Genomic DNA, 21,414 nt, shown 5'->3' with positions numbered 1-21,414 from the left:
GGGTTTTTTTCCCGGGGCCCATACCCACCCCGCCGGGCCCCACGGGCCCCGTTTATCTTCTTGGGCCCAAATCTAGCCTAACAAATTTTTTTTTTTTAAGCCCATTAAATTTTTTCCCTAGATTCAAGCCTATTCAAGCCATTTAACATGGCCCAAATGCCAAAATTTGGCATTTAGGCCACATTATAGGGCAACCAAATCAAACCAAATTATAAGTTAATCATAAATCAATAAATCACAACTAAGATTTTAAATCAACAAATCACTTAAAAAGTTACAAAATAAATCCCACAAGTCTAGGAAATTACAAAATGGCTTATCCTCCAACTAACAAATGAAAAAGACTAAGAAATTCTTACAAAATGTCTTATCCTCCATAATCGGGTTTTTATCCGGGGCGGGTTTCGGATTTTTTTATAAAACCCGGACCCGACCCGAACCCGCTTCGGGTTTTTTTTTAAAAACCCATACCCAACCCTATTCTTTATCGGGCCGGGTAAAATCCGGCCCATTAGGGTCGGGCCGGGCCGAGTATCCGCGGGCCGGATCTAAATTGCCATCCCTAAAATCAACATAGAAGAAATCACAATGAATAAATAATCGAGTGTGTGTGTTTTTTCTTCTTTTCGCTCATTTCATTTTCTTTCCACCTATTTTTCTTCCAAACACAAGCATTCAATGACATATTACTTGTGCATTTTCATCAAAAGTGGGATAAATGCTAAAAGCTATTTTTAGCAACAACAACAACAACAACAACAACAAAAAACCACTAAAAAACTCCTACATCAATGGTGCTAAATTTTAAATTTTTTAGCATAAGATGTTATTACTAACACCCTACAATAGCAAGTTGCTACTCATTTTTTATTATTTTTTATTCACATTCTCTCTCTCCCCTTAGATCTCACTCTTTGCTCTCTCTTAAAAAGAATAAAAAATGATAAATAAATAGAAGTTTTTATGTTAAGTGTATTGTAAAGTGATGTGTTAAATGTTATAAAGTTGGTTTTTTAGGTGCTAAATGCTAAAATTTTTAAAACTCTTGATAAGAATGCTCTTACCTAAAAAAAAATGACATGTTACTTTCCCATTAATAAGTTTGGGCAATGAAAGCATTGAACGCTTGAATTTTTATTCCTTTTAGGATTCGTTTGGGATCCGTTTATTTTACTGAAACTGAAAATTTTTTACTGAAAGTACTATAGATAAAAGTAAAAGTTAGCTGAAATAGTGCAGTGAAACGCATGAATAGTAGCAAAAATAAGCTGAATAATAAAATAAGTTGACAAAAATAATTTTTGCCAAACGGACACTTAGGAGGAAAAATATCGTACATTGCATTTTGATAGAATTTAATTTAATTTATGTTATTTTCAAGTTGAATTCAAATTGATTTCTACAGTTTAATCACATAAATTTCTTACATTTTCTTGCACTTTCTTAACAACTAAACACAAAAACATAATTCAATTTTACCAATTTCCAAGTCTGATAAACACACATTTCAAATTGGTATTTAAAATAAATAAAAACCAAATTTGAACCCAAAATAATTACAAATTGAAAATAATAGGGATTAAATTGAAGTAAATAATAGGGACCAATTTTACTGTTACCAAAATATATGGTCCAAATTAATAATGACCCCAAAATGTATGAACCAAAATAGTGTTTTCGCCTCTTCTTTATGTTAGAATCTTTTTCCTTCTCCCTTGTGTGTGTGTGTGTGTGTATTTGTTTCTCAAAAAAAAAAAAAGTATTTTCGCCTCTCTTTTTTTCCCCTTGATATATATGCTTACTTGTTTCCTAAACAAGTAAAAATGGTTTTTTTTTCTTTGGTTGCTATTAAGGGTGTCCACAACTCTTTGAGTATTTGATTATTATAGGAAGGAACCTCGTGGGAGTAACCTTAAGATATACATTACTTCTGGTTTCTTAATTGAGTAACCTTAAGATAGACATTACCTAAGATAGGGAGTAACCCTCAATTGAGCTTCTGGTTTCTTAATCATTAGACCAATAACTCTGGTTTCTTAATTTTTACAAAATCCTTACATTTTGATTTTATTTTCTCTTATTTTTTTATATTTTTTATGTTTTGAGGGGTGAGAGACATAAAAGAGAGCAAAAATATATATTTAGCATCATTTTTAACAGAGATGGGTAACAGTACCCTAACTGAGCTAACCTCAGGTAGGTAAAGTGTCAAATTTCAAACTACGGGTAAGTAACTTAAATTTTGACCAAATCACAGATGAGTAAATTGTAATTAGCCCTTATTTATTTTAGTAATTCTAAAACTTGGTCTTATATGATGTGCAATTGTCAAGTAACCTAACGTAATTTTTGTTCTTTTCTTTTCACCACCTATGTTATTAATAAATTTTAATTATATTTTGAAATAGTTTCTTCATATGGCATGATACAAGTCTAACATAATATTAGGACCAAGAAATTGTGCAAGTATATTTGGCTTGAAAATTTTAAGTAATATTTACAAAATATCAAACAAGGTTTATTTGAGCAAGGGCATAATTGGCATGATCTGATTATCACACTTTTTTTGGAAAGATGCATAAAATATAGAAGATATGTGTATCACGTATAAATCTAAAACAAAATATCTTGTTATTTAGATAAGTTGATAGGAAAAAATTAGAAAACTTATGAGTTTAAAAGTTTCATAAGATATTGGAGGGAATTAATATGAATCATTGTCTCAGGTATATAACTAATCAGTAAACTGTATAATGCACGAAAAAATTAACATTATATAATTTTTTTATTTTTTTATTTAAATATGAAATTTGATAAATATGGTAGTTAATAGACATTTATTATGCTTGTATATGTATATATTTTTATTTTTATTCTTAAGAATTGTTTGTGCTTGTGTTTACATATGGACTTATATATTTTATTATTTAAAGAAAATATGATGTACATGGTTTTAACGGAGGGTTTAAATATAGAATAGAATTTGTTTCAAAAAAAATATATAGAATATAATTAAAATTTATATATATAAAGAAATGATGACATATAAAATTGTGATGCTTGAAAAACTTGTGTCACAGGTCAACCAAAAGTCAAATATTTTTTATTTTATACATGCTATAAGGACATGAGCATTGGTATTCAAAGATGATTTCTGAGAGTGGCACATAGCAAATTGATAATCGGTGATAAAGCATAGCATGGTTTGGATACACAAATAAGAGACTTGAATGGCAAAAGCATTGCATGGTTTGGATACACAAATGAGAGACTTGAATGGTAGTCTTGAAAATATGTAATCTAAAATATGTTCTCAACCAAGTCTATATGTTGCATAGCCATGCCTTGCAAATATGTTGTCTTGAAAATATGTTCTCAACCAAGTATGTATGTTCTCAACCAAGTCTATATGTTGCATAGCCATGCCTTGCAAATATGTAGTCTTGAAAATATGTTCTCAACTAAGTATGTATGTTGCATAGCCATGCTTTGCAATTCCACATCCTCAAAGTTACTAGCTTGCATCTTTAAATACATTAATTTGTATATAAGTCAGTAATTCTTAAGTTAGTGTTTGAGTTATACCGAATGTCTCATCTCTTCTTATTTTGGATTTTATATATAATCAATACATTAATTTGTATCTAAGTTAGTAATTCGTGTTTGAGTTATAATGAATGTCTCATCTCTTCTTATTTTTAATGGGCAAGTTGTGAATGTAACACAAAAACTGTTGTAAACCAAGCATATATCAGTAAAAATTTATAGGGTTTTTTTTAAGCACATCAATAAGAACTATGTCAATAAAAATTCATATTAATAAGAATTTATACTATTTCAATCATTTGAAATCATAACTAATTAATTATCTATCATAACCATCGCGCATTCTTAGCATGATGATCATTCTACAAGTACAAAGTTCTTATGGGATGGGGTGGAGGGTAAAGGTCGAGATTCAAGTTTTCAAAAGAGAGTTTCACATACATACATTTAGATTATGTTAAGAGTAAAATTTCTATCTTGTATAATAATAAATAAATAAAAACTATCTACCATAACTAGGTAACTATCTATCTTTGCATTTTGGGGCCTAAAAACCTTTAAGGAGTCATTTCTTATATTTAAATAATAATTTGAAATATGTGTAACATACAAGAAAGACGTGTCTATATCGTGTCGACTCCAATGCACTAAAGCACCGGTGCTAACCCTTATACATGAAATTATATATTTCTACTATTTAAAAAAAAATTAATGTACCAAAACTCTAATAGTGGGTTTAAATATATCATATAATTTAATTTTAATTAAAAATAAATGTAATAGAGTAATGATGTGTATCTTCTCAACAACAAAGAAAAAAAGAGTAATAATGTGTAAAATTGTGAGGCCTCAAATTTATGTGACAAAATATTATAATGTCAACCAAAAGTCAAATGATTTTGATTGGTAGTAATATCATAATATCTATTGATGCATTCAGAATTTTGTACAAACCTTACATAATTATGGTAATATCATCTCCAAAATCACTTTAATAATGTCTCACCATATGAACATCCGCTAATCCATTCATCCTTATTTGTACTTGCATCACAAAGGTTATTTAGCATCATGTGATGGATTGATTAGTCTGCACCAATATATCATACAATTATGGGTCAAAACCTAACCTCACTTGTAGGAACAAAAAAAAAAATAAATATACACCAGCCAAAAAAAAAAAAAAATATAGTAAGATTCAGATTTTTTACAAATTAATTACCTCCCCATACTCTTTTCACCCATAAGCCTAAAGTAGAAAAAACGACAAATATGTGTGCCCATAAAATCTTTTGGCTGAATATTATATAAAATGATGTTTATTTGTGATATGGGCACTGTTCAAACTTATTTAGGAAAATTAGGAGAGATGCAAATTTTGGTAATGTCATTGCCAAAATTCTAAGAAAAAGTAAGAGTGGAAAGAGACATGATGTGACAAAGAGAAAAAAAAAATTGAATTGTGGCTATACCATTGCTGACATTAGGAGAGAGAAAATGTTTACAATTATGGGATTTCAATAAAAAAGGAACTTGAAATTTCAGCAACTATGTTGCCAAAATTTAGAAATTGGGGCTCACAAGGAGAGAGAATTAGTGGAAGGAGGAGAGAAAATTTGGTTGTGATTGTTTTTTGTAGTAATATCATAATATCTATTGATGCATTTAGAATTTTGTACAACCCTTACATAATTATTGTAATACCATCCCCAAAATCACTTTAATGATATCTCGCCATATGAACATCCATTAATCCATTTGTCCTTATTTGTACTTGCATCACAAAGGTTATTTAGCATCATGTGATGAATTGCTTAGTCACCATCAATATATCATACAATTATGGCATCAAAACTTAAACTCACTGGTAGGAACAGGAAAAATATAAATATAGACCAGCCTAAAAAAACAAATATAATAACATTCAATTTTTTTTCAAATTAATTACCTTCCCATACTCTTTTCAACCATAAGCCTAAAATAGAAAAAATGACAAGTGTGTGTGCTTGTAGAGTCTTTTAGCTGAATATTGTATAAAATGATGTTTATTTGTGATATGAATACCATTCAAACTTATTTGAAAAAATAAGGAGAGATGTGAATTTTAGTAATGTCATTGCCGAAATTCTTAGAAAAACTAAGAGAGAGGAGAGAGACGTGATGTGACAGAGAGGAAAAAAATGAATTGTGGCAATACCATTGCCGAAATTAGAAGAGAGAATATTTGCAATTGTTGCAATTTAGTAAAAAGAGGAACTTGAAAATTCGGTAAGGAGAGGGAATTAGGGGAAGCAGGAGAGAAAATTTGGTTATCATTGTTTTTGGCATATATTGAACCTCTTAAATTAGGTGAGTTTTTTTTTGAGAATCCAGTCTGAAATGTCTTATTAAATCAAGAAAGAGGCATATCTGCCAATACAAATTTGTTGATATCTGGTGGAACAGACTCCATTCAGACAGTTAAATCAGAACTAAATCTAGCTTTTTTTGCTAAAGCATCAGCTACAAAATTTCCTTTCCTATAGGTATGGGAAAAACTATAGGATCTCAAGGAATTGACATAGAACATAGTGTCTCTAAAGAGATGACCATAAGCAGATTGAAACATATCCCCTTTTTGGAGGGATTTGATGACAATTTCTGAGTCTCCTTCCAAAATGGACTAATGGAGACCTACTTCATGGACAAAAATGGCAACACACCTTGCTGCTAATATCTCTAAACAGATAACTGAAGGGGGTTGTGGGAATTTTTCAGAGGGAGCCGCGATGATTTCTCCTTCATGGTTACATATTACCACCCCCAAGCCTGCCTCTCCCCTGTCTGACAACATGGCTCCATCAAAATTTGTTTTGAAACTATTGAAATCTGGAGGCTTCCACTTTGTTTCATTCGCTTGTGACTGTTTCTTTGGGAGCGTGTTGACCGGTTGCTGATGTAGAATCAAGTATCTCTTTGCTTCAAAAACCACACGGTTTTGAGGGAGAGCTTCCTCTTTCAGCCTGAGTTTATTCCGCCTAGACCATAGGAACCAAGCAATGGTGATGAAGAGCTCTAATTGGCATGGCTTTTGAGTGATCAATTCTACCAAGTTTTGGAAGGATCCCGTTGAAGTTTTTTGGCGATCAACCCATCCAAAATCTGATTCCCATACCTGTTGGATAGAGGCACAATCCCAGAGGGCATGGAACACAGATTTGGACTGACTTTTGCATTGTTGACATGAGCTTTTTGCTATAATTTTTCGCTGCATTAAGTTTTCTCTAGTTGGCAGAGCATTTGAACAAGCTTTCCATGTGAAATGCTTTATTTTTCCAGGTACATCAGCTCTCCACACTTGCTTCCAAAAGGCGTGAGTCATTTTTGAGTTTGAGGTTGAAGCCACTTCTTTATTATCTTCAGCACACAACCACTTATACCCCGTGCTTACTGAATAGGACCCATCTCTACTCTCCGGCCAATATAGGATGTCAGGTTGATTGATTAGTCCTAGAGGAATGGACTTTATTTGCTCTGCTTCAAATGGCAAGAAGTTATTGTCAATGATGTAGGAGTTCCATCCATCTGTGTGTGGATCAATTAGAGCCGAGACAGTTGCTGATCTTAGTGTAAGTGATGGAGGTGATACCACTCAGCCTTGTGACTTCCTAGGCAGCCAATTTGACCCATAAATATTTATTTGAGAGCCATCACCAATTCTCCACTTGGCATCCTTTAGGATGAGCTTTCTTGCATGTAAAATGCTTCTCCATGCAAATGACCCCAATTTTGCTTTTGCTTCAAACACACTGCTATTAGGAAAATATTTGGCTTTAAACACTTTATAGAAAAGTGAATTTGTGTCATGCACTAGCCTCCACATTTGTGTCATGCACTAGCATGGGGTTCAAAGATCTTTGTAAATTAGGTGAGTTAATTAAGTACCAACCACTTGGTTACGCTAAACTTTGTTGTTTGTAATGAAAACTAATTGTATTTATTCCAAATGTTGATAGTAGTTACAGTCTCTTCTCTAAGATTTGTAGCTTTAAAAAAATTGGATATGGTTGCATTATCAATAAAATTATTTATTTTATTGATATATGCAGCCTGCATATATCAGTAAAATAAATAATTTTTAAAATTTTTTTTATTATAATTAATATATTTCTATTTCTATTGTAAAATTTTAATTAGTCTTCTCTCAAAATAGAAGATACATTTTTCTATAAATTTAAAATTATGTGTTTGTTTAGAAATTATGCCACATACTTGAAGTATTAATTATATTATCTCCTCTCTTTTTTTTCTAACTCGTGTAATATTTTTGAAAATTATTTAAATTTTAGTGGATAGTTTTTTAAATTAGGGTTATTAATGTTTACAAAATTAATATATTTTTTGTATTTAGTTCATATTAAATATGGATTTAACCTCTATACTTCGAACATATCTGTTTTTTGTCATAATTATCCTTATTTTAAAAAATTTTGTTGAAATATTTAATTAATCTAAGAATAAATAATTTTAGCTTTCAATACTGACAATAAAGTGTGGTGTATTGTACTCTCATATCTAGTTTCTTTAAAAGCTGCAAATCTTAGAAAAGAAACTGTAGCTACTATCAACATTTGTAATAAATATTATTAGCTTTCATTACAAACAACAAAGCTTAGTGTAGCCAAGTGGTTGATACTTAACTTAATTGCCACAATTGCAAATTTTTTCTCTCTCCTAATTTCGGCAATGGTATTGCCACAATTCAATTTTTTTCCTCTCTATCACATCATGTCTCTCTCCTCTCTCTTACTTTTTCTCAGAATTTCGGCAATAAAATTACTGAAATTTGCATCTCACCTCATTTTCCCAAATAAGTTTAAACTATGCCCATATCACAAATAAACATCATAAAAATGACAACCAATTTTTACCAAATTTTCTCCCCTTCCTCCACTAGTTCTCTCTCCTTGTGGGCCCCAAAATTTTCTAAATTTCGGCAACCCTCTGTTCTTGCCAAAAACAATCGCAACCAATTTTTACCAAATTTTCTCTCCTCCCTCCACTAATTCTCTCTTCTTTTGGGCCCCAAATTTTTTTAAATTTCGGCAACATGGTTGCCAAACTTCCAAATTCCTCTTTTTACTATTCCTCTCATATATCGGCAACTAAATTGTCACAATTGTAAATTTTTTCTCTCTCCTAATTTCAGCAATAGTATTGCCACAATTTATTTTTTTTCTTTTCTATCACATCATGTCTCTCTCCTCTCTCTTACTTTTCTCAAAATTTCGGCAATGACATTACTGAAATTCGCATCTCTCCTCATTTTTCCAAATAAGTTTGAACAGTGTCCATATCATAAATAAACATCATTTTATACAATATTCAACCAAAAGACTTTGTGCCCATGGCTATAACGTTATTATTTACCCCCATAATATGGGTAAAGTTTGTTGGAACAGTTATAAAAGTCATCATTTTGACGGATCCACTACACTAAAATATTGAACCCAAAATAAGTCCCAATAATATAAATTGTGGTAGAAACAGAATTAGTAAATATAAAAATTTTGAAAAAAAATAAGAAGAAAAAGGACTAACTTTTCTTGAAAAACCCTCCAAATATATGTCTAAATAACTATTATCCATCAAGGACGAGTGGTCTAGTAGCAAATATTTACACCCATGTTGTTTGGATTTTGGAACACCTTGGATTTGAATATTTTGGGAAGTTGGTTCTCAAATGCCAATTGACTGATACTACTGAAACTTTAGTGGGGTTGGGCGGGAAATTATTGTGTATTCCCGGAATACTATAAATGTGTACTCTCTTCTCTCACATGAATGGTGGGAACCAGGATTTGAACCTAGGGGGCCAAAGCATGAGCCAAAAAAATTTCAAGTGACATGGTTTATTAAAAAAAAAAATCATGGTAGACAAAACAATTGCACTTTATTACCTAAATATTTAAGTCAAGAAGGAAATAATATGAGCCAAAAAAGTTGAAAGTTACAATATGATATTCTAACCTTTTTGAAGAAGAAGAAGAATAAAAAAAGAAAAGAAAAAAAGAGGACTTCAGATCTCCAGATTATTATTATTATAAATCAGTACTTCTTGTCTTGGAGAAACTGTTTGTGCTGAAGAGTGAAAAAGTATAAACGTTGGTATATGTCGGCCCGTTTCGATATCTTAAAAAGGCCTGCTAGGCCCATGTATGATATTTGGACTACGTATACGCTGAGCTCACAATCACTAAGTATATAACGGTTAGGTAGGTGTGTGGTCTTAAAAGTGTTTATAATGTCTAGAGTTCAATCCCTCATCCCCACCTCCCAAATTGTTTTGTTATGAATTTTGGGCAGAGTTAGTCTAATGGGTTAAGCTAACGGGTCGGGCAAAGAGGCTGGGGCTGGCCCAATGGGCACCCATGGATAAAGAAACCAGCCCATGGGCAATCCATGAGCTTCAATATTACCAGGCCGGACTGCCCATTAGCCTGGTGGGCTGGCGGGCTTCTGGGCCAGCCCATGGGTGGCTATTTGATGACCATTAATAATGGTGTATGGTATTGTTACAATTTTAAATAGTTCAGGACAAGGGAACAACCAAGCTCATATAACCAGCATCAAAGAAAATCATTTATTAAAGTCAGCCCTCAGCACTGTTAATCCGAAAGCACGAAGCCAAGGCACTATTTGTTTGGCCTCATTGTTGTTACATACTATGTTTTGGGAAGGTAGTGTGGGCTTAAGTAGAATAAGCATAAGGAGACTAGTATGCACTCAATAGAGTCATTACTTGACTTTACACACAACCCCTCTAAAATTGGCTAGGCATACAAATTAGTTATATCCAAGCTCTCCTCCCTACTAGTGTTGGCCTAAGACTTGTTAATACATTTTACAACAGTTCAACCAACAAAAGAAAAATTAAAAGTGCAAACAATTAAAACTAGCAGTTAAGAAGTGAAGTGTCTGGGGTTTTAGAATGAGACTGTAGCTAACTGACATGAAGCAAGTAGGTGATCACAGTGAGTCTACCCAGTAATTATCTGCTAAGGCTTACATGACAGACGGACGAGAACTAATGAAGTTTTCAAAACTTGGTTTGAGGATTTTAAAAAATTGGGATATCAATATTAAGAGTTGGCAATGCTATATCATCAATATTGGCTTCTAAAAGAATTTTGCATTTTATCTTTTGAAAAAAAAATTTAATATTGTAATTGACTTTCCCATAATTTATAAAACTATTAAAAAGAGTCATATAAATTATTGAAACCAATCTGGCCAAAATACTCAAAGCCAAAACCTAACGAAGAAAGAAAAAACTTTACCAATAGCGACCCTTTGATCTCTCTATTCGCACCTTGTGGCGTTTATGTATAGTGGTTTCAGTCGTCTGATAGGGGTGTTAGGGCGTTGGGGAAAGCCAGTTTTTCGGTGGCTGTAGACGAACGGCGGCGGCGCCGGTGCCATGAGATGTCTCTCCTTCTCTCTCTGCGCCTTACAAACCCTCAAACTCTCTGTATCTCTCTCGATCCTTTTGGGTTTTTATATTTAGTTAACAGGTTTTATTGAATTGTTAAGTTAAACGGTGTGTAAAAGCGTAACGCAATAACTTTGCTATTTTAAGTTACTGAAACGTTGCACCGTGTGGGTCTTTTAACTTAGAGTTACATACGATATTGGTGATTTTGGGATTTTTTGTTGTGTTGTAATTGGACTATGGAGGGGCCACAAGCCCAAATAAAGGGTTAGGTGATTAGTTTCTTTTGGGCTATTTGGACCAATCCAAAAATTTGAGGGAGGCCAATTATAGCAATTTCACACCCAAAATCTAAAATATGAGTCATCCTATATACTACTTAAATTTTTCAAAGAGATGGTGGGAGGCACCCCCCCCCCCCCCCAACCTCTTAGTGGGTCCGTTCCTAGTACTTCGGAAGTACCTAATAATTTTCTGAAACTAGGATTAAAGTACGAGAGTTCTCTTGGAATATTATAGTGTCTACAAAAGGCATAAAATGAGTCTAAATGCAAATGAGTGTACTGATATTTATTTACAAATTTGTAGCCCTTTTTTTGTGTGGTAGAAACCGAATATCATTAAGCTAAGTAGAAACAGCAGTTATAGGCCTAAAATAAAAGCATGTCATAATACAAACCGATGTTATCATAAAATAAAAGTATACATAGGTCCATAGATGGACTATCAAAAAACAAAAGATCTTGACTTGATCCGAATCCTTTTCTAGCCATTGCATCCACGTTTTTTTTTTTCTTTATGAAAGCAGTGATTCATCCTCACTTGAGGAGTTTTGTAGCCCTTGAAACAATATATTATAATTCAACCCAAGAGTAACAACTTTACCCAAATATCATATATATATATATATATATATATTATACAAGAAAAAAAAAATTTCTAATCTAATTTAAGTGTATATATAAGTAAAACTCTCATCTGAGTTTAAGTCCTTATTCTATTTCGCTAAGTATTGAGTCTTCCCCTATTCCAAATATAAAAAAAATAATAATAATAATAATACATATGTGAGAAGGTATATCATTTTATGGTGTGATCACCCATTACAACCATGTATTAACATCTTCTACTTGATTCCACCATAATTAACCGTGATTGCATGCATTATGATACCCACAAAACAAAAAGAAAAAAAAAAGGCATATTATAATTAATGCTAATGAGAAATTGTTACTGCCCATATAAAGTGGGCGCATCATTCACACAACACTTTAAAAAAAAACGTTAATTCAAAACACAATTTCAATTATAAATTTAAAGTTGTAAAATTGTATCTTAAAAACACAATTTTACAATTTAACAGAAATTGTGGATTGCTTTCAATTAAAACGTCGTACACACTGAAATTGTTTTTTATTTTTATTTTTAATAACCTTTTTTTTATTATTTATTATGTCAAAATTAATCATAGACTCTATAAATAGCTCTGTAGAGCTCATTTCCTCTAAATTCTGATCCCCAGAGAGACACACCACTCACCAGTCACCACTGCAAAGCAAAGAAAAGAAAATGGAGACTAAACCAACAGAGATCAGTAGCTCAAAGATGTTTGGAGGGTACAACAAGAGGTACAAGCATTTCAGCCCCACTCTGGGCTGTTCCATGACCTTCTACATCTACTTCCCTCCTTCTCCTACCTCTTCATCCAAATTCCCTGTAAGTCCTCAAAACGTTCTTCTTCTTCTTCTTCTTTTTTTCTCCATTTCCTCACATACCCATTTCCAATTTTTCCCTTTTAAGATAAATTATACCCAAAATTAATTTCTGGGTTTTGATTTCCATGCCAATGTTGAGTACTACATTATGTGATGAATTTTACATCTAAGCATATTTACTTGCTATATGGTGTAAATTATTATGTGGGTGTTTGAAATTTTTGGGTGATCAAACTTGCATGCTTACCTTAACAATCAATATTGTAGTTCAGGGTTTGGCGTGTCCGACACGGTGAACACTCCTGCATGCGTATCCTAAGTGTGTTGGGGGAAAAATATTTTTTTATTTATTTAAACAATCCTTTGACTTTAGACATGTTTTTAATGATTTTGATAGTTCTTATTTTTAATAGCTTAAAATAAACATAAAATATGCTTATATTATAGAATTTACCTTAAAAACACACACTTAATTGTTGTACCCCTACCATGTTGTGTCCAAAATTTTCAAGAATTGCCGTGTCTGGTGTTGTGTTCGTGTCAGTATCCGTCTCCATGCTTCTTAGCTTGTGGAATCTTGTTAGTGTTTTGGGTTCTATTGTTAGTGCAAATGTTGCATGTTTTTTTTGTTCATGGAATATGTCTTCACTATAATTTAACTGGTAATTGGTGATTGATGGAGTTTGGATAACTGGTTTTGGATTGAAAATTAGGTGGTGATTTTGATTTTGTTCCCATGCTGAAGCCATACCTGATTTAAGTTACTGAAGTTATAGCCAAGTTTATAGAACATTGCTTTATTAGAAAAAGGACATTAGTGAAATTTTGTCAAGTTTTGTGTGAAGTTTCTAATTATTTATGTGAATTTCTGGTTGAAACAAATAGATAAATCAAAACTGTTGACTTATCCATGTTTTTTTAATCATTGATCTGAGTCTGTGGCTATATTTTCTTTAGTTTAAACAAGATTCATCGTGAATCTTGATAACACTGAGTAGTCGTCAAATCTGGAAAACGATTATTAATCCTCTAATGAGCCCTTGTTAATTTGCAACTTCAATCATCTCCCAAAATACCATTATTTACTAGAGGCTAAAAAATGTGATACACTAGGTAAAATTGATTTTTCTTTTTTTAAATAAAGAAAACTCATCGAATTGTGTCAGCAAAGAGCAATACTTGAGGTGTGTTATTGCACTCTCACATATTATAATTTTATACATGTGAATCCGTTGGTCTTGAACCCACAAACTCAAAACTCACCCTCCACATAGCACTTGCAAGGGGAGGAGGTGCCAGTTGAGGTAGAGCTCATTGTTCACTACATATTATAATTAGAAAGCACTTCTGAACCCTACCCTCTCCCTCTAAAAAAAAATACACTTAAACATATTTGCAATAAATTTATCAACTTTCTTACTCTTATATACCAATGTAGCATTTGAGGGCTCTAGAATGTATGATAATTGCAGTTTAAAGGTCTTTCCTTCATCATGAGCAGGTACTTTACTGGCTCTCTGGCCTTACCTGCACAGATGAGAACTTTATAGTCAAGTCAGGAGCTCAACGTGCTGCTTCAAGTGAGGGTGTTGCTTTGATTGCCCCTGATACATCCCCAAGTAAGTCAACAACCCATATAGAATCAATCTTTGGGTTATTATTTTTAGACACCAGTTTTAATCACACATTTAGAACTTAAAACGCATGATGTCTTTGTTTTGCTTTATGCTATAAGAGTCACATGCAACCCATGAAACAGTGATATGGATATGGGACATAAATACAATATAATATGGACAAAGCAATATGTCAATTCTTGAAAGTTTAGGATATATGGATGGCAGGGATACAAAATATTTTAAAATATACATTATCTTAGTTTTTTTTTTTTTTTTTTAAGATAATTACATTAAAAAAAAAAATCAAAATATACAAAATATGTGTAAATGATGAAACTAATATAGAAATATAAATAATAAAATAGGGGGAAAAAACTTGATCTATGATCCATATTTGATATAGGAATATAGAATTCTGAAGGTCTCTAGCTTTCTAAAACACTAGATCTTGTATTTTACATTTAAACCCATTTTTTATTAATAAATTCAACTTGTACCCCCGAAACCTATCCATGCCTTTTTTTTTTTGGGTGCTAGCATGGGTGTTCATAGCTCTTCAAGCACTTGATTATTGTGTCATATTTATCCCTTCCAATATCCTAGCATATCTATTTAAGATGTGTGCAAGGTGGTTAATCTGAGAAATGTGTCCATCCTCAGTTATGGTGGCTATTTTCCATGGTTTTTAGTGTGCAACTAAGACAGTTAGCAAAATGGCTATTTTCCATGCTTTTTAGTGTGCAACTAAGACAGTTACCAAAAAGACTAGAGTAGGCTAAGTGTCTGTTTGGCTAGAGTTAAGCTCAGCTTTTAGCTTTTATGTACAACTTTATAAAACCTCACTTTTTCTTACTTTTTCAAAGTACAAATATACTTTAACACACTTTCAGCAAACAGCTAAATAAGTTGTTCCCAAATAGACGCTAAGTGAAAACTGAGTGGAACTGTTTTAACATCTGCTGTATTCAAGTATTTGACAAGCCTGTGATATACATCATAAATTCTTTCTTATATTATGTAACTTGAATTAGCTTTGCACATTATTGTTAATACATCTCTATCTTATAACTGCAAAGTGAAATGCTAGAATTTATGAAAAATGGTGTATTTACAATTTGGAATATAGCTTTACATCCCAATATTTTACGATTTTTATCCCAAATAGCTGAAGTTTGTCGCCTTGTTGGCTTATCATGCCAACTAGCCATAGGTTTTATATTCCCTTTTTTTTTTCCACTCTCTAGGGACTCTTTCAATTTTCAAAGAATTGGGAAAGCTTGTTGACTGATTAGCATGCCATGGCTAATGATATACCATATATACTTGAATTTCTAAGTTTATCTTTTCAAAATAATCTAATCAAATCTTGAATCCAAGGATGTGTTTGTTTCGTTTTTTAAAAAATTTTGGGTTGACTTATTGTCTTTGATGTTTCCTAACCAGAAGTAAAATCTCATTGAATTTTTTTATTTATTGATAAATTAGCACATAATGGATCTTGAACTCGTGACCTCACCCTCCACCTAGAACTTATAAGGGGAGGAGGTGCTAGTTGAGCTAGAGCTCATCAGCAAAATCTATTGACATTGTTTCAAACTAGACTGCATTCAATGCAAGTATTGGGCTTAGGGAACTCACCATCTGTGTTATCTTCTCTGTGAGGGGTTTTTCCCTTTATAATTACTAAGAATTAGAATCAGACTTTATGCCCATGTTCATCTTGTTTCTGTTGAAATTTCTTGTTTCTGAATTCAAAAGAATCCTTTAAAAACAGGTGACTAGTTTGTCAAATGGAAAATACACACACACACACACTGAGAGACTGGTAAAGCAAATGTACAGTATGATAAACAACCAAAATAGTCATTTTATTTAGGTGTAATGTTTCTGTCATAATTTGAGATATTAATTCTCTCATTTGCTGAGACGAGGAAAGAGGTAGAGGATAGCATTATATAGCATACGAGTGAAAGATATAGTAATTGTGTTAGGAAACATAATGCTCAAGTAATCCAACCCTTGGTGGGTATGACAACGTTACCAATTGAAAAAAAAAAAACCTCAATGAGCATGAATGCATTTATTCGCTGTTGTAACCAAGCCTATGCAGTACTTATTTTCTTAAAATTGTTTTTTTCCTCCTGATCTTATTGTTAAGATGTCAAATTTTGATTTTAAACTGCCTTATGACTAGTAGTTGCATTCCAGGATGTTCAATGCTAACTGTTTCTTACATGATATTCCTTATTACAGGAGGCCTGAATGTAGAAGGAGAGGCAGACAGCTGGGATTTTGGTGTAGGTATGCAACATCAGGCCATCAAATTTTGTTTTCTGAATTCTCAAATCTTTTTGAAAAATTTAACCATCTGAATTGTCAGATAAATGCTATGGGTTTGACCCATTTGAATATTCAATTTTGGAGTACCATATTATGAACTGTGGGGTAGTTCTTTTATGTTTCATGACTGGGCAGTCCTCAATCATGATGAAATGATAGAGATGTTTGATTTTATATATCTTCTATCTAAAGAAGTGTGGTAGTAAGTAAATTGAGTATGACACCTATGCTATAATTGCTTTCAGTAGGTGGCTTGTATCATTAGTTACTATTCTTTAACTATTCATATGCTATTCTGCATATATAATAAGTAAAACAAGCATATCATCGTCTAACTACTTGTAATTTTACTGTTCACAATACAGCACTACAGTGGTTCGTATGGATGTGAGAAATTAGTTTTATTTGTACAATTATTGTGAACTTTGGTGCATGCCTTAGTGTAAATTTGGATGAGTCTCTCTTGAGGATTGTTGCTTTTGTTGTTACTATTATCATAATTGTTCATTCTTGTTGATATTGACAATTTGGTAGCATTTTACTGACACATTACATCACGGAGTTTAACTGATGCTGGTTGGTGCTTCATTTTTATTGACACAATCTGCATTAAGTACATTGGTATGTCAATTTTATCAAATAATGTATCAAAGGTTACTGCATATGAATACCCTCTAAATAATAGGGAGTGCAAGATCTGTTAGAGAGTAAGTTAGCCTCTATTCTTACCAAAACCCCCCCCCCCCCCCTTCCCCCTTTTTCCCCTGTAATAACATTACTAAATTTTACGCTGGCCATCAGCCTACTGCTATCCTCCTTTTTCCTGGGCGTAGGATCAGAAAAACATATCACACTTAAGTACAGACACTGGTGGAGTTGAATTAGTCTTTAATTGCAGTATTTAATTTCGTTTTTCTTGAACAGGTGCTGGATTCTATCTGAATGCTACACAAGAGAAGTGGAAGAACTGGCGTATGTATGACTATGTTGTCAAAGAATTGCCAAAACTTTTAAGTGAAAATTTCCCACAGCTTGATACTTCACGGGCATCTATATTTGGTCATTCTATGGGTGGGCATGGTGCTTTAACAATCTACCTTAAAAACCTGGACAAGTATAAGGTAATAGATGATAATATTTACTTCTATGCACTTGAAGGTCTTAAGATTTCTACAAATTAACAGAGTTCTGAAATTGACCATTTTCTTTCAACATGGAAACCTCTTGTAATCACTTTGGCTTTTGATTTATTTCCTTTCCTTCACTCATTTTTCAGTCGGTGTCTGCTTATTCTCCCATTGTGAATCCTATAAACTGTCCCTGGGGCCAGAAGGCTTTCACAAATTATCTAGGCAGCTACAAAGCCGATTGGGAGGTAATTTCTTAGAAATTTTCAGAAATCACAGCAAAGTTATAACATCACGGTGCCTTAGTTATAACAAATGAATTTTTAAAAATGCAGGAATATGATGCCACTTTCCTGATTTCGAAGTTCCATGATGTATCTGCTACCATTCTGATCGATCAGGTAAGAGGTCATATTCTTAAGTTAATTTCACATGCATATATAAATCTGTCATTTAAACTTTCCCACTTTAAGTTGACAATCGAATGAGTAGGTGATTATAGCATGCTGATATCAATTACCAAGGCCAATGATAAGCAAAAGTAGCATTTTTTGGGTAGTAATAATTTGATGTGGTGTTGGTTAATTTTGTGTTGTTTGTCACTTTGATTCCATGTATAGAGGATGGTTTCAGCAATTTCCTTATATGTGAATGTAATTTTCGGTTTTCTCATTTAAGATTTCACTAAAGCCCAGCTGATTTAAAGAAAAGTTTAATACTATATGACTAGCCATGAAAAACAGTCTTAAAGCAATTTATGCTTTTAGGTGACTGATACTTGGCAATCTATGCTAAATAAAGCACCCTATAGTTAACTTTTTCTACTTATTGATTACACTCTTTAACATCCAAAATTAAAAAGTAAAGAATGCAGTGAGTCTTTTTACAGATGGTTGATAAAATTTGTTTATGCATTTTTGTAATTTGGATAAAGGATTGCTAACTTGCATGACAAGAAAGTAAAATTTTTGGAAGAAATTAAGACAATAAACCATTCCTAGTAGGATCTCACTAAAGTTCTTTAGTAACTCTTTTATCTTGTGTTTGGATGGAGAGAGATGGAGGGAGAGGAGAGGGGATTGGAGGGGAAGGTGATAGGAGTATACTCTCCTCATCTTCGTTAGCTCCAAATGTACCCTTAGAGAGTGGACGAGGTGAATAATGTATTAATGTGAGAGTGGACGAGGTGAATAATGTGTAAGTGACACGTAAATTGAAATATTTCTGTGGATGGATTTACCATCTGCAAATATATTATCATACTCTCTTGTTGCTGCTTTCTTTGCTACACATTTGTCCTCTATGAAGCCTAAATGTTGTGACTTCTCTGCCTTCTAGAAAAAAGGAGCATTTGGGTTTAAACCATCCGGGGAAAGAAAAAAAAAAGGAAAAATTAAAAGGAAAACAGCTCCTGTGTTTTCAAATCTAATATACATAATGGATATTGTGGCCATTCATTTTACTGTTTATTGCCAAATTTGTGCAGGGGGATGATGACAAATTCTTGCATGATCAACTCCTGCCCCACAAGTTTGAAGAGGCATGCAAAAATTCTAATGTTCCACTCCTTCTGAGATTGCAACCTGGTTATGATCACTCTTACTATTTTATTGCCACCTTCATTGATGATCACATCCGCCACCATGCTCAAGCTCTGTCCCTTAAATGAAGCTTACAGTTTTCGAGAATCTAGAACCAGAACTGTTGTCCTGGACTATGGGCACTAGATTCTCATAAAAACTGTCGGCCTTGACGATTGTCGCTCTTCTGCTTTTATTTAAGTGGTTTTGATTTTCCCATGGAAATATTTAGTATACATGCACTGGTAAACATGCTGGTACTTGAGATATAATTATGTGATAAACATGGTGTGACTTATGCCTCTCTGATAATACTATAGCTAAATGTTCCATATCCAGTGACTCCTAACTCCTTAGCGAAATTTCTACCCCATCCATTCACTGAAGTAGGTAAAATATAGGCAAAAATAACTTTACACCTGTAACTTCGTTTAATTTTCATTTTAGTCCATGAACTTTGATTATACAGTCACTTTAGTCCTTCCATCTATTGCTGTTAAAAAGTTGGCGCTAACTACCTTAAAATAATGGTGTTCTGCATTTTCAACATTATAAAATAATTTTAGAGATTATGTTATTAATTTATTTAAACCAAGAAAAATATAAATTTCAAACTTTGAGTTATTCAAAGCCAATGGACTAAACTGAAAATTTTTAAAATGACAATTTATCAAAGTTAATGGACTAAAATGAAAATTTGTTAAACATAATGGACTAAATTGAAAATTGATTACAGTTATAGAATGTACAGTATGTTGCGTAAGAGCATTTGCATTCATCAATGCACAAAATAGATAGTAAAATGTATCAATTTTACACATTCAACCTTCAAAATCACCCATATTAGACAAGCAAAATGTGTAAGAGCATTTGCATTAATCAATGCACAAAATGGTAAAAGGTATCAATTTTACACATTCAACTTTCAAAATCACTTTATCTCAACAAAAAAAAAACCTTCAAAATCACTCATATTAGTCAAGCAAAATGTGTAAATTATCACCATGCACCCTTGGTGCAATGGTTGCTTAACAAGTATACGTGTTTGTTGGGTGTGGTGAACAAGAGCCAGGATTTAAGTTTCCAGGAGGAAACTTCACTTCGTATATAATTTTTTATTATTTGTTTACGCTTCCCAAGATTGAAGGAAAATAGTGAATGGTGGTTATTATGTGTAAAGAAAGAGAAATTGATGTAGAACAGACCACCATGGCCTTCTTGGACTCTCACGCTTGCCTGAAATCAACATACAAGGCAAAAAGGCACTAGTAGAAATCATAGACCTCGAAGTCGGAATCGGAATCGCAAGAAATTTGGTAGGCTGAAGCAAAACGGCCTTCTAAGCAATAGTTATTGCTATGCCATGAGGTACCCCTTGAAAATGGTGAATTCCTTCATTTAGGCCCCGAAAACTGTGATTTTACCATTTATAGCAATATTTGTTTCCTTAATAACTTTTTGCTCAAAAGTCAAAATAAGGTCCTGCTTATCTTGTGACAACCCTTAAAGTTAGTAGTTTATGATTCTGCATTTAACTCAATTTTGCCATGTTTTGGTAAATTTCGGTATTTTGTCACCTAATCGCATAATTAATGCAAATTAGGGTTTTAAACGTTTTTCTTAGTATTTATATGTTTTGTAATTGTCAGAGGCAAACTAGACTTATATCAATAAACACAAACGTTTGTGGATTCTAGTTTTTATCTCCTTGTAGATTCAGGAAAACCTCTCATGGATTTGAGATTTATTACCAGAAGCTAATATTTTAGTTTTTGTTTCATCAAGAGAATATCGTGTGTGCTTTTTCTGACTCTCCCAACATCGGAAACAATTATAAAAAATCAAGAAAAATTTTAATGTAACGTAATGTAAAATAAATAATTTGATGTAAGATGTTTTGTAAAATGAGTATATAAAATAAATAAATAAGTAGAATCTTATGCTAAAATAGACAAAAATGCTTTAAAATTTACTTCCTGTTTAGATTCTATGTTAAATTTTCATGAAAACAAGAGT

The 21,414-nt window shown here is 32.6% G+C and overlaps 2 protein-coding genes across 2 annotated transcripts; one reads left to right on the top strand and one right to left on the bottom strand.

The window, feature by feature from the left end:
* Window positions 1-6,208: 6,208 nt before the first annotated feature.
* LOC142609254 (uncharacterized) lies at window positions 6,209-6,907 on the bottom strand. Its single transcript, XM_075780841.1, has one exon. It carries the CDS (start codon window positions 6,905-6,907, stop codon window positions 6,209-6,211), a length of 699 nt encoding a protein of 232 aa, XP_075636956.1.
* Window positions 6,908-12,498: 5,591 nt separating this feature from the next.
* Window positions 12,499-19,732, top strand: LOC142611299 (S-formylglutathione hydrolase). The gene is made up of 7 exons (XM_075783406.1): window positions 12,499-12,733; window positions 14,234-14,351; window positions 16,605-16,652; window positions 17,616-17,812; window positions 17,968-18,066; window positions 18,154-18,219; window positions 19,305-19,732. Exons 1-7 carry the CDS (start codon window positions 12,587-12,589, stop codon window positions 19,485-19,487), a joined length of 858 nt encoding a protein of 285 aa, XP_075639521.1. The 5' UTR covers window positions 12,499-12,586; the 3' UTR covers window positions 19,488-19,732.
* Window positions 19,733-21,414: the final 1,682 nt, after the last annotated feature.

Source organism: Castanea sativa, chromosome 9 (genome assembly GCF_040712315.1).
Source record: "Castanea sativa cultivar Marrone di Chiusa Pesio chromosome 9, ASM4071231v1".
NCBI lineage: Eukaryota > Viridiplantae > Streptophyta > Magnoliopsida > Fagales > Fagaceae > Castanea > Castanea sativa.
The sequence above is the reverse complement of the archived record's forward strand: the minus strand, read 5'-3'. Positions and strand labels throughout refer to the sequence as shown.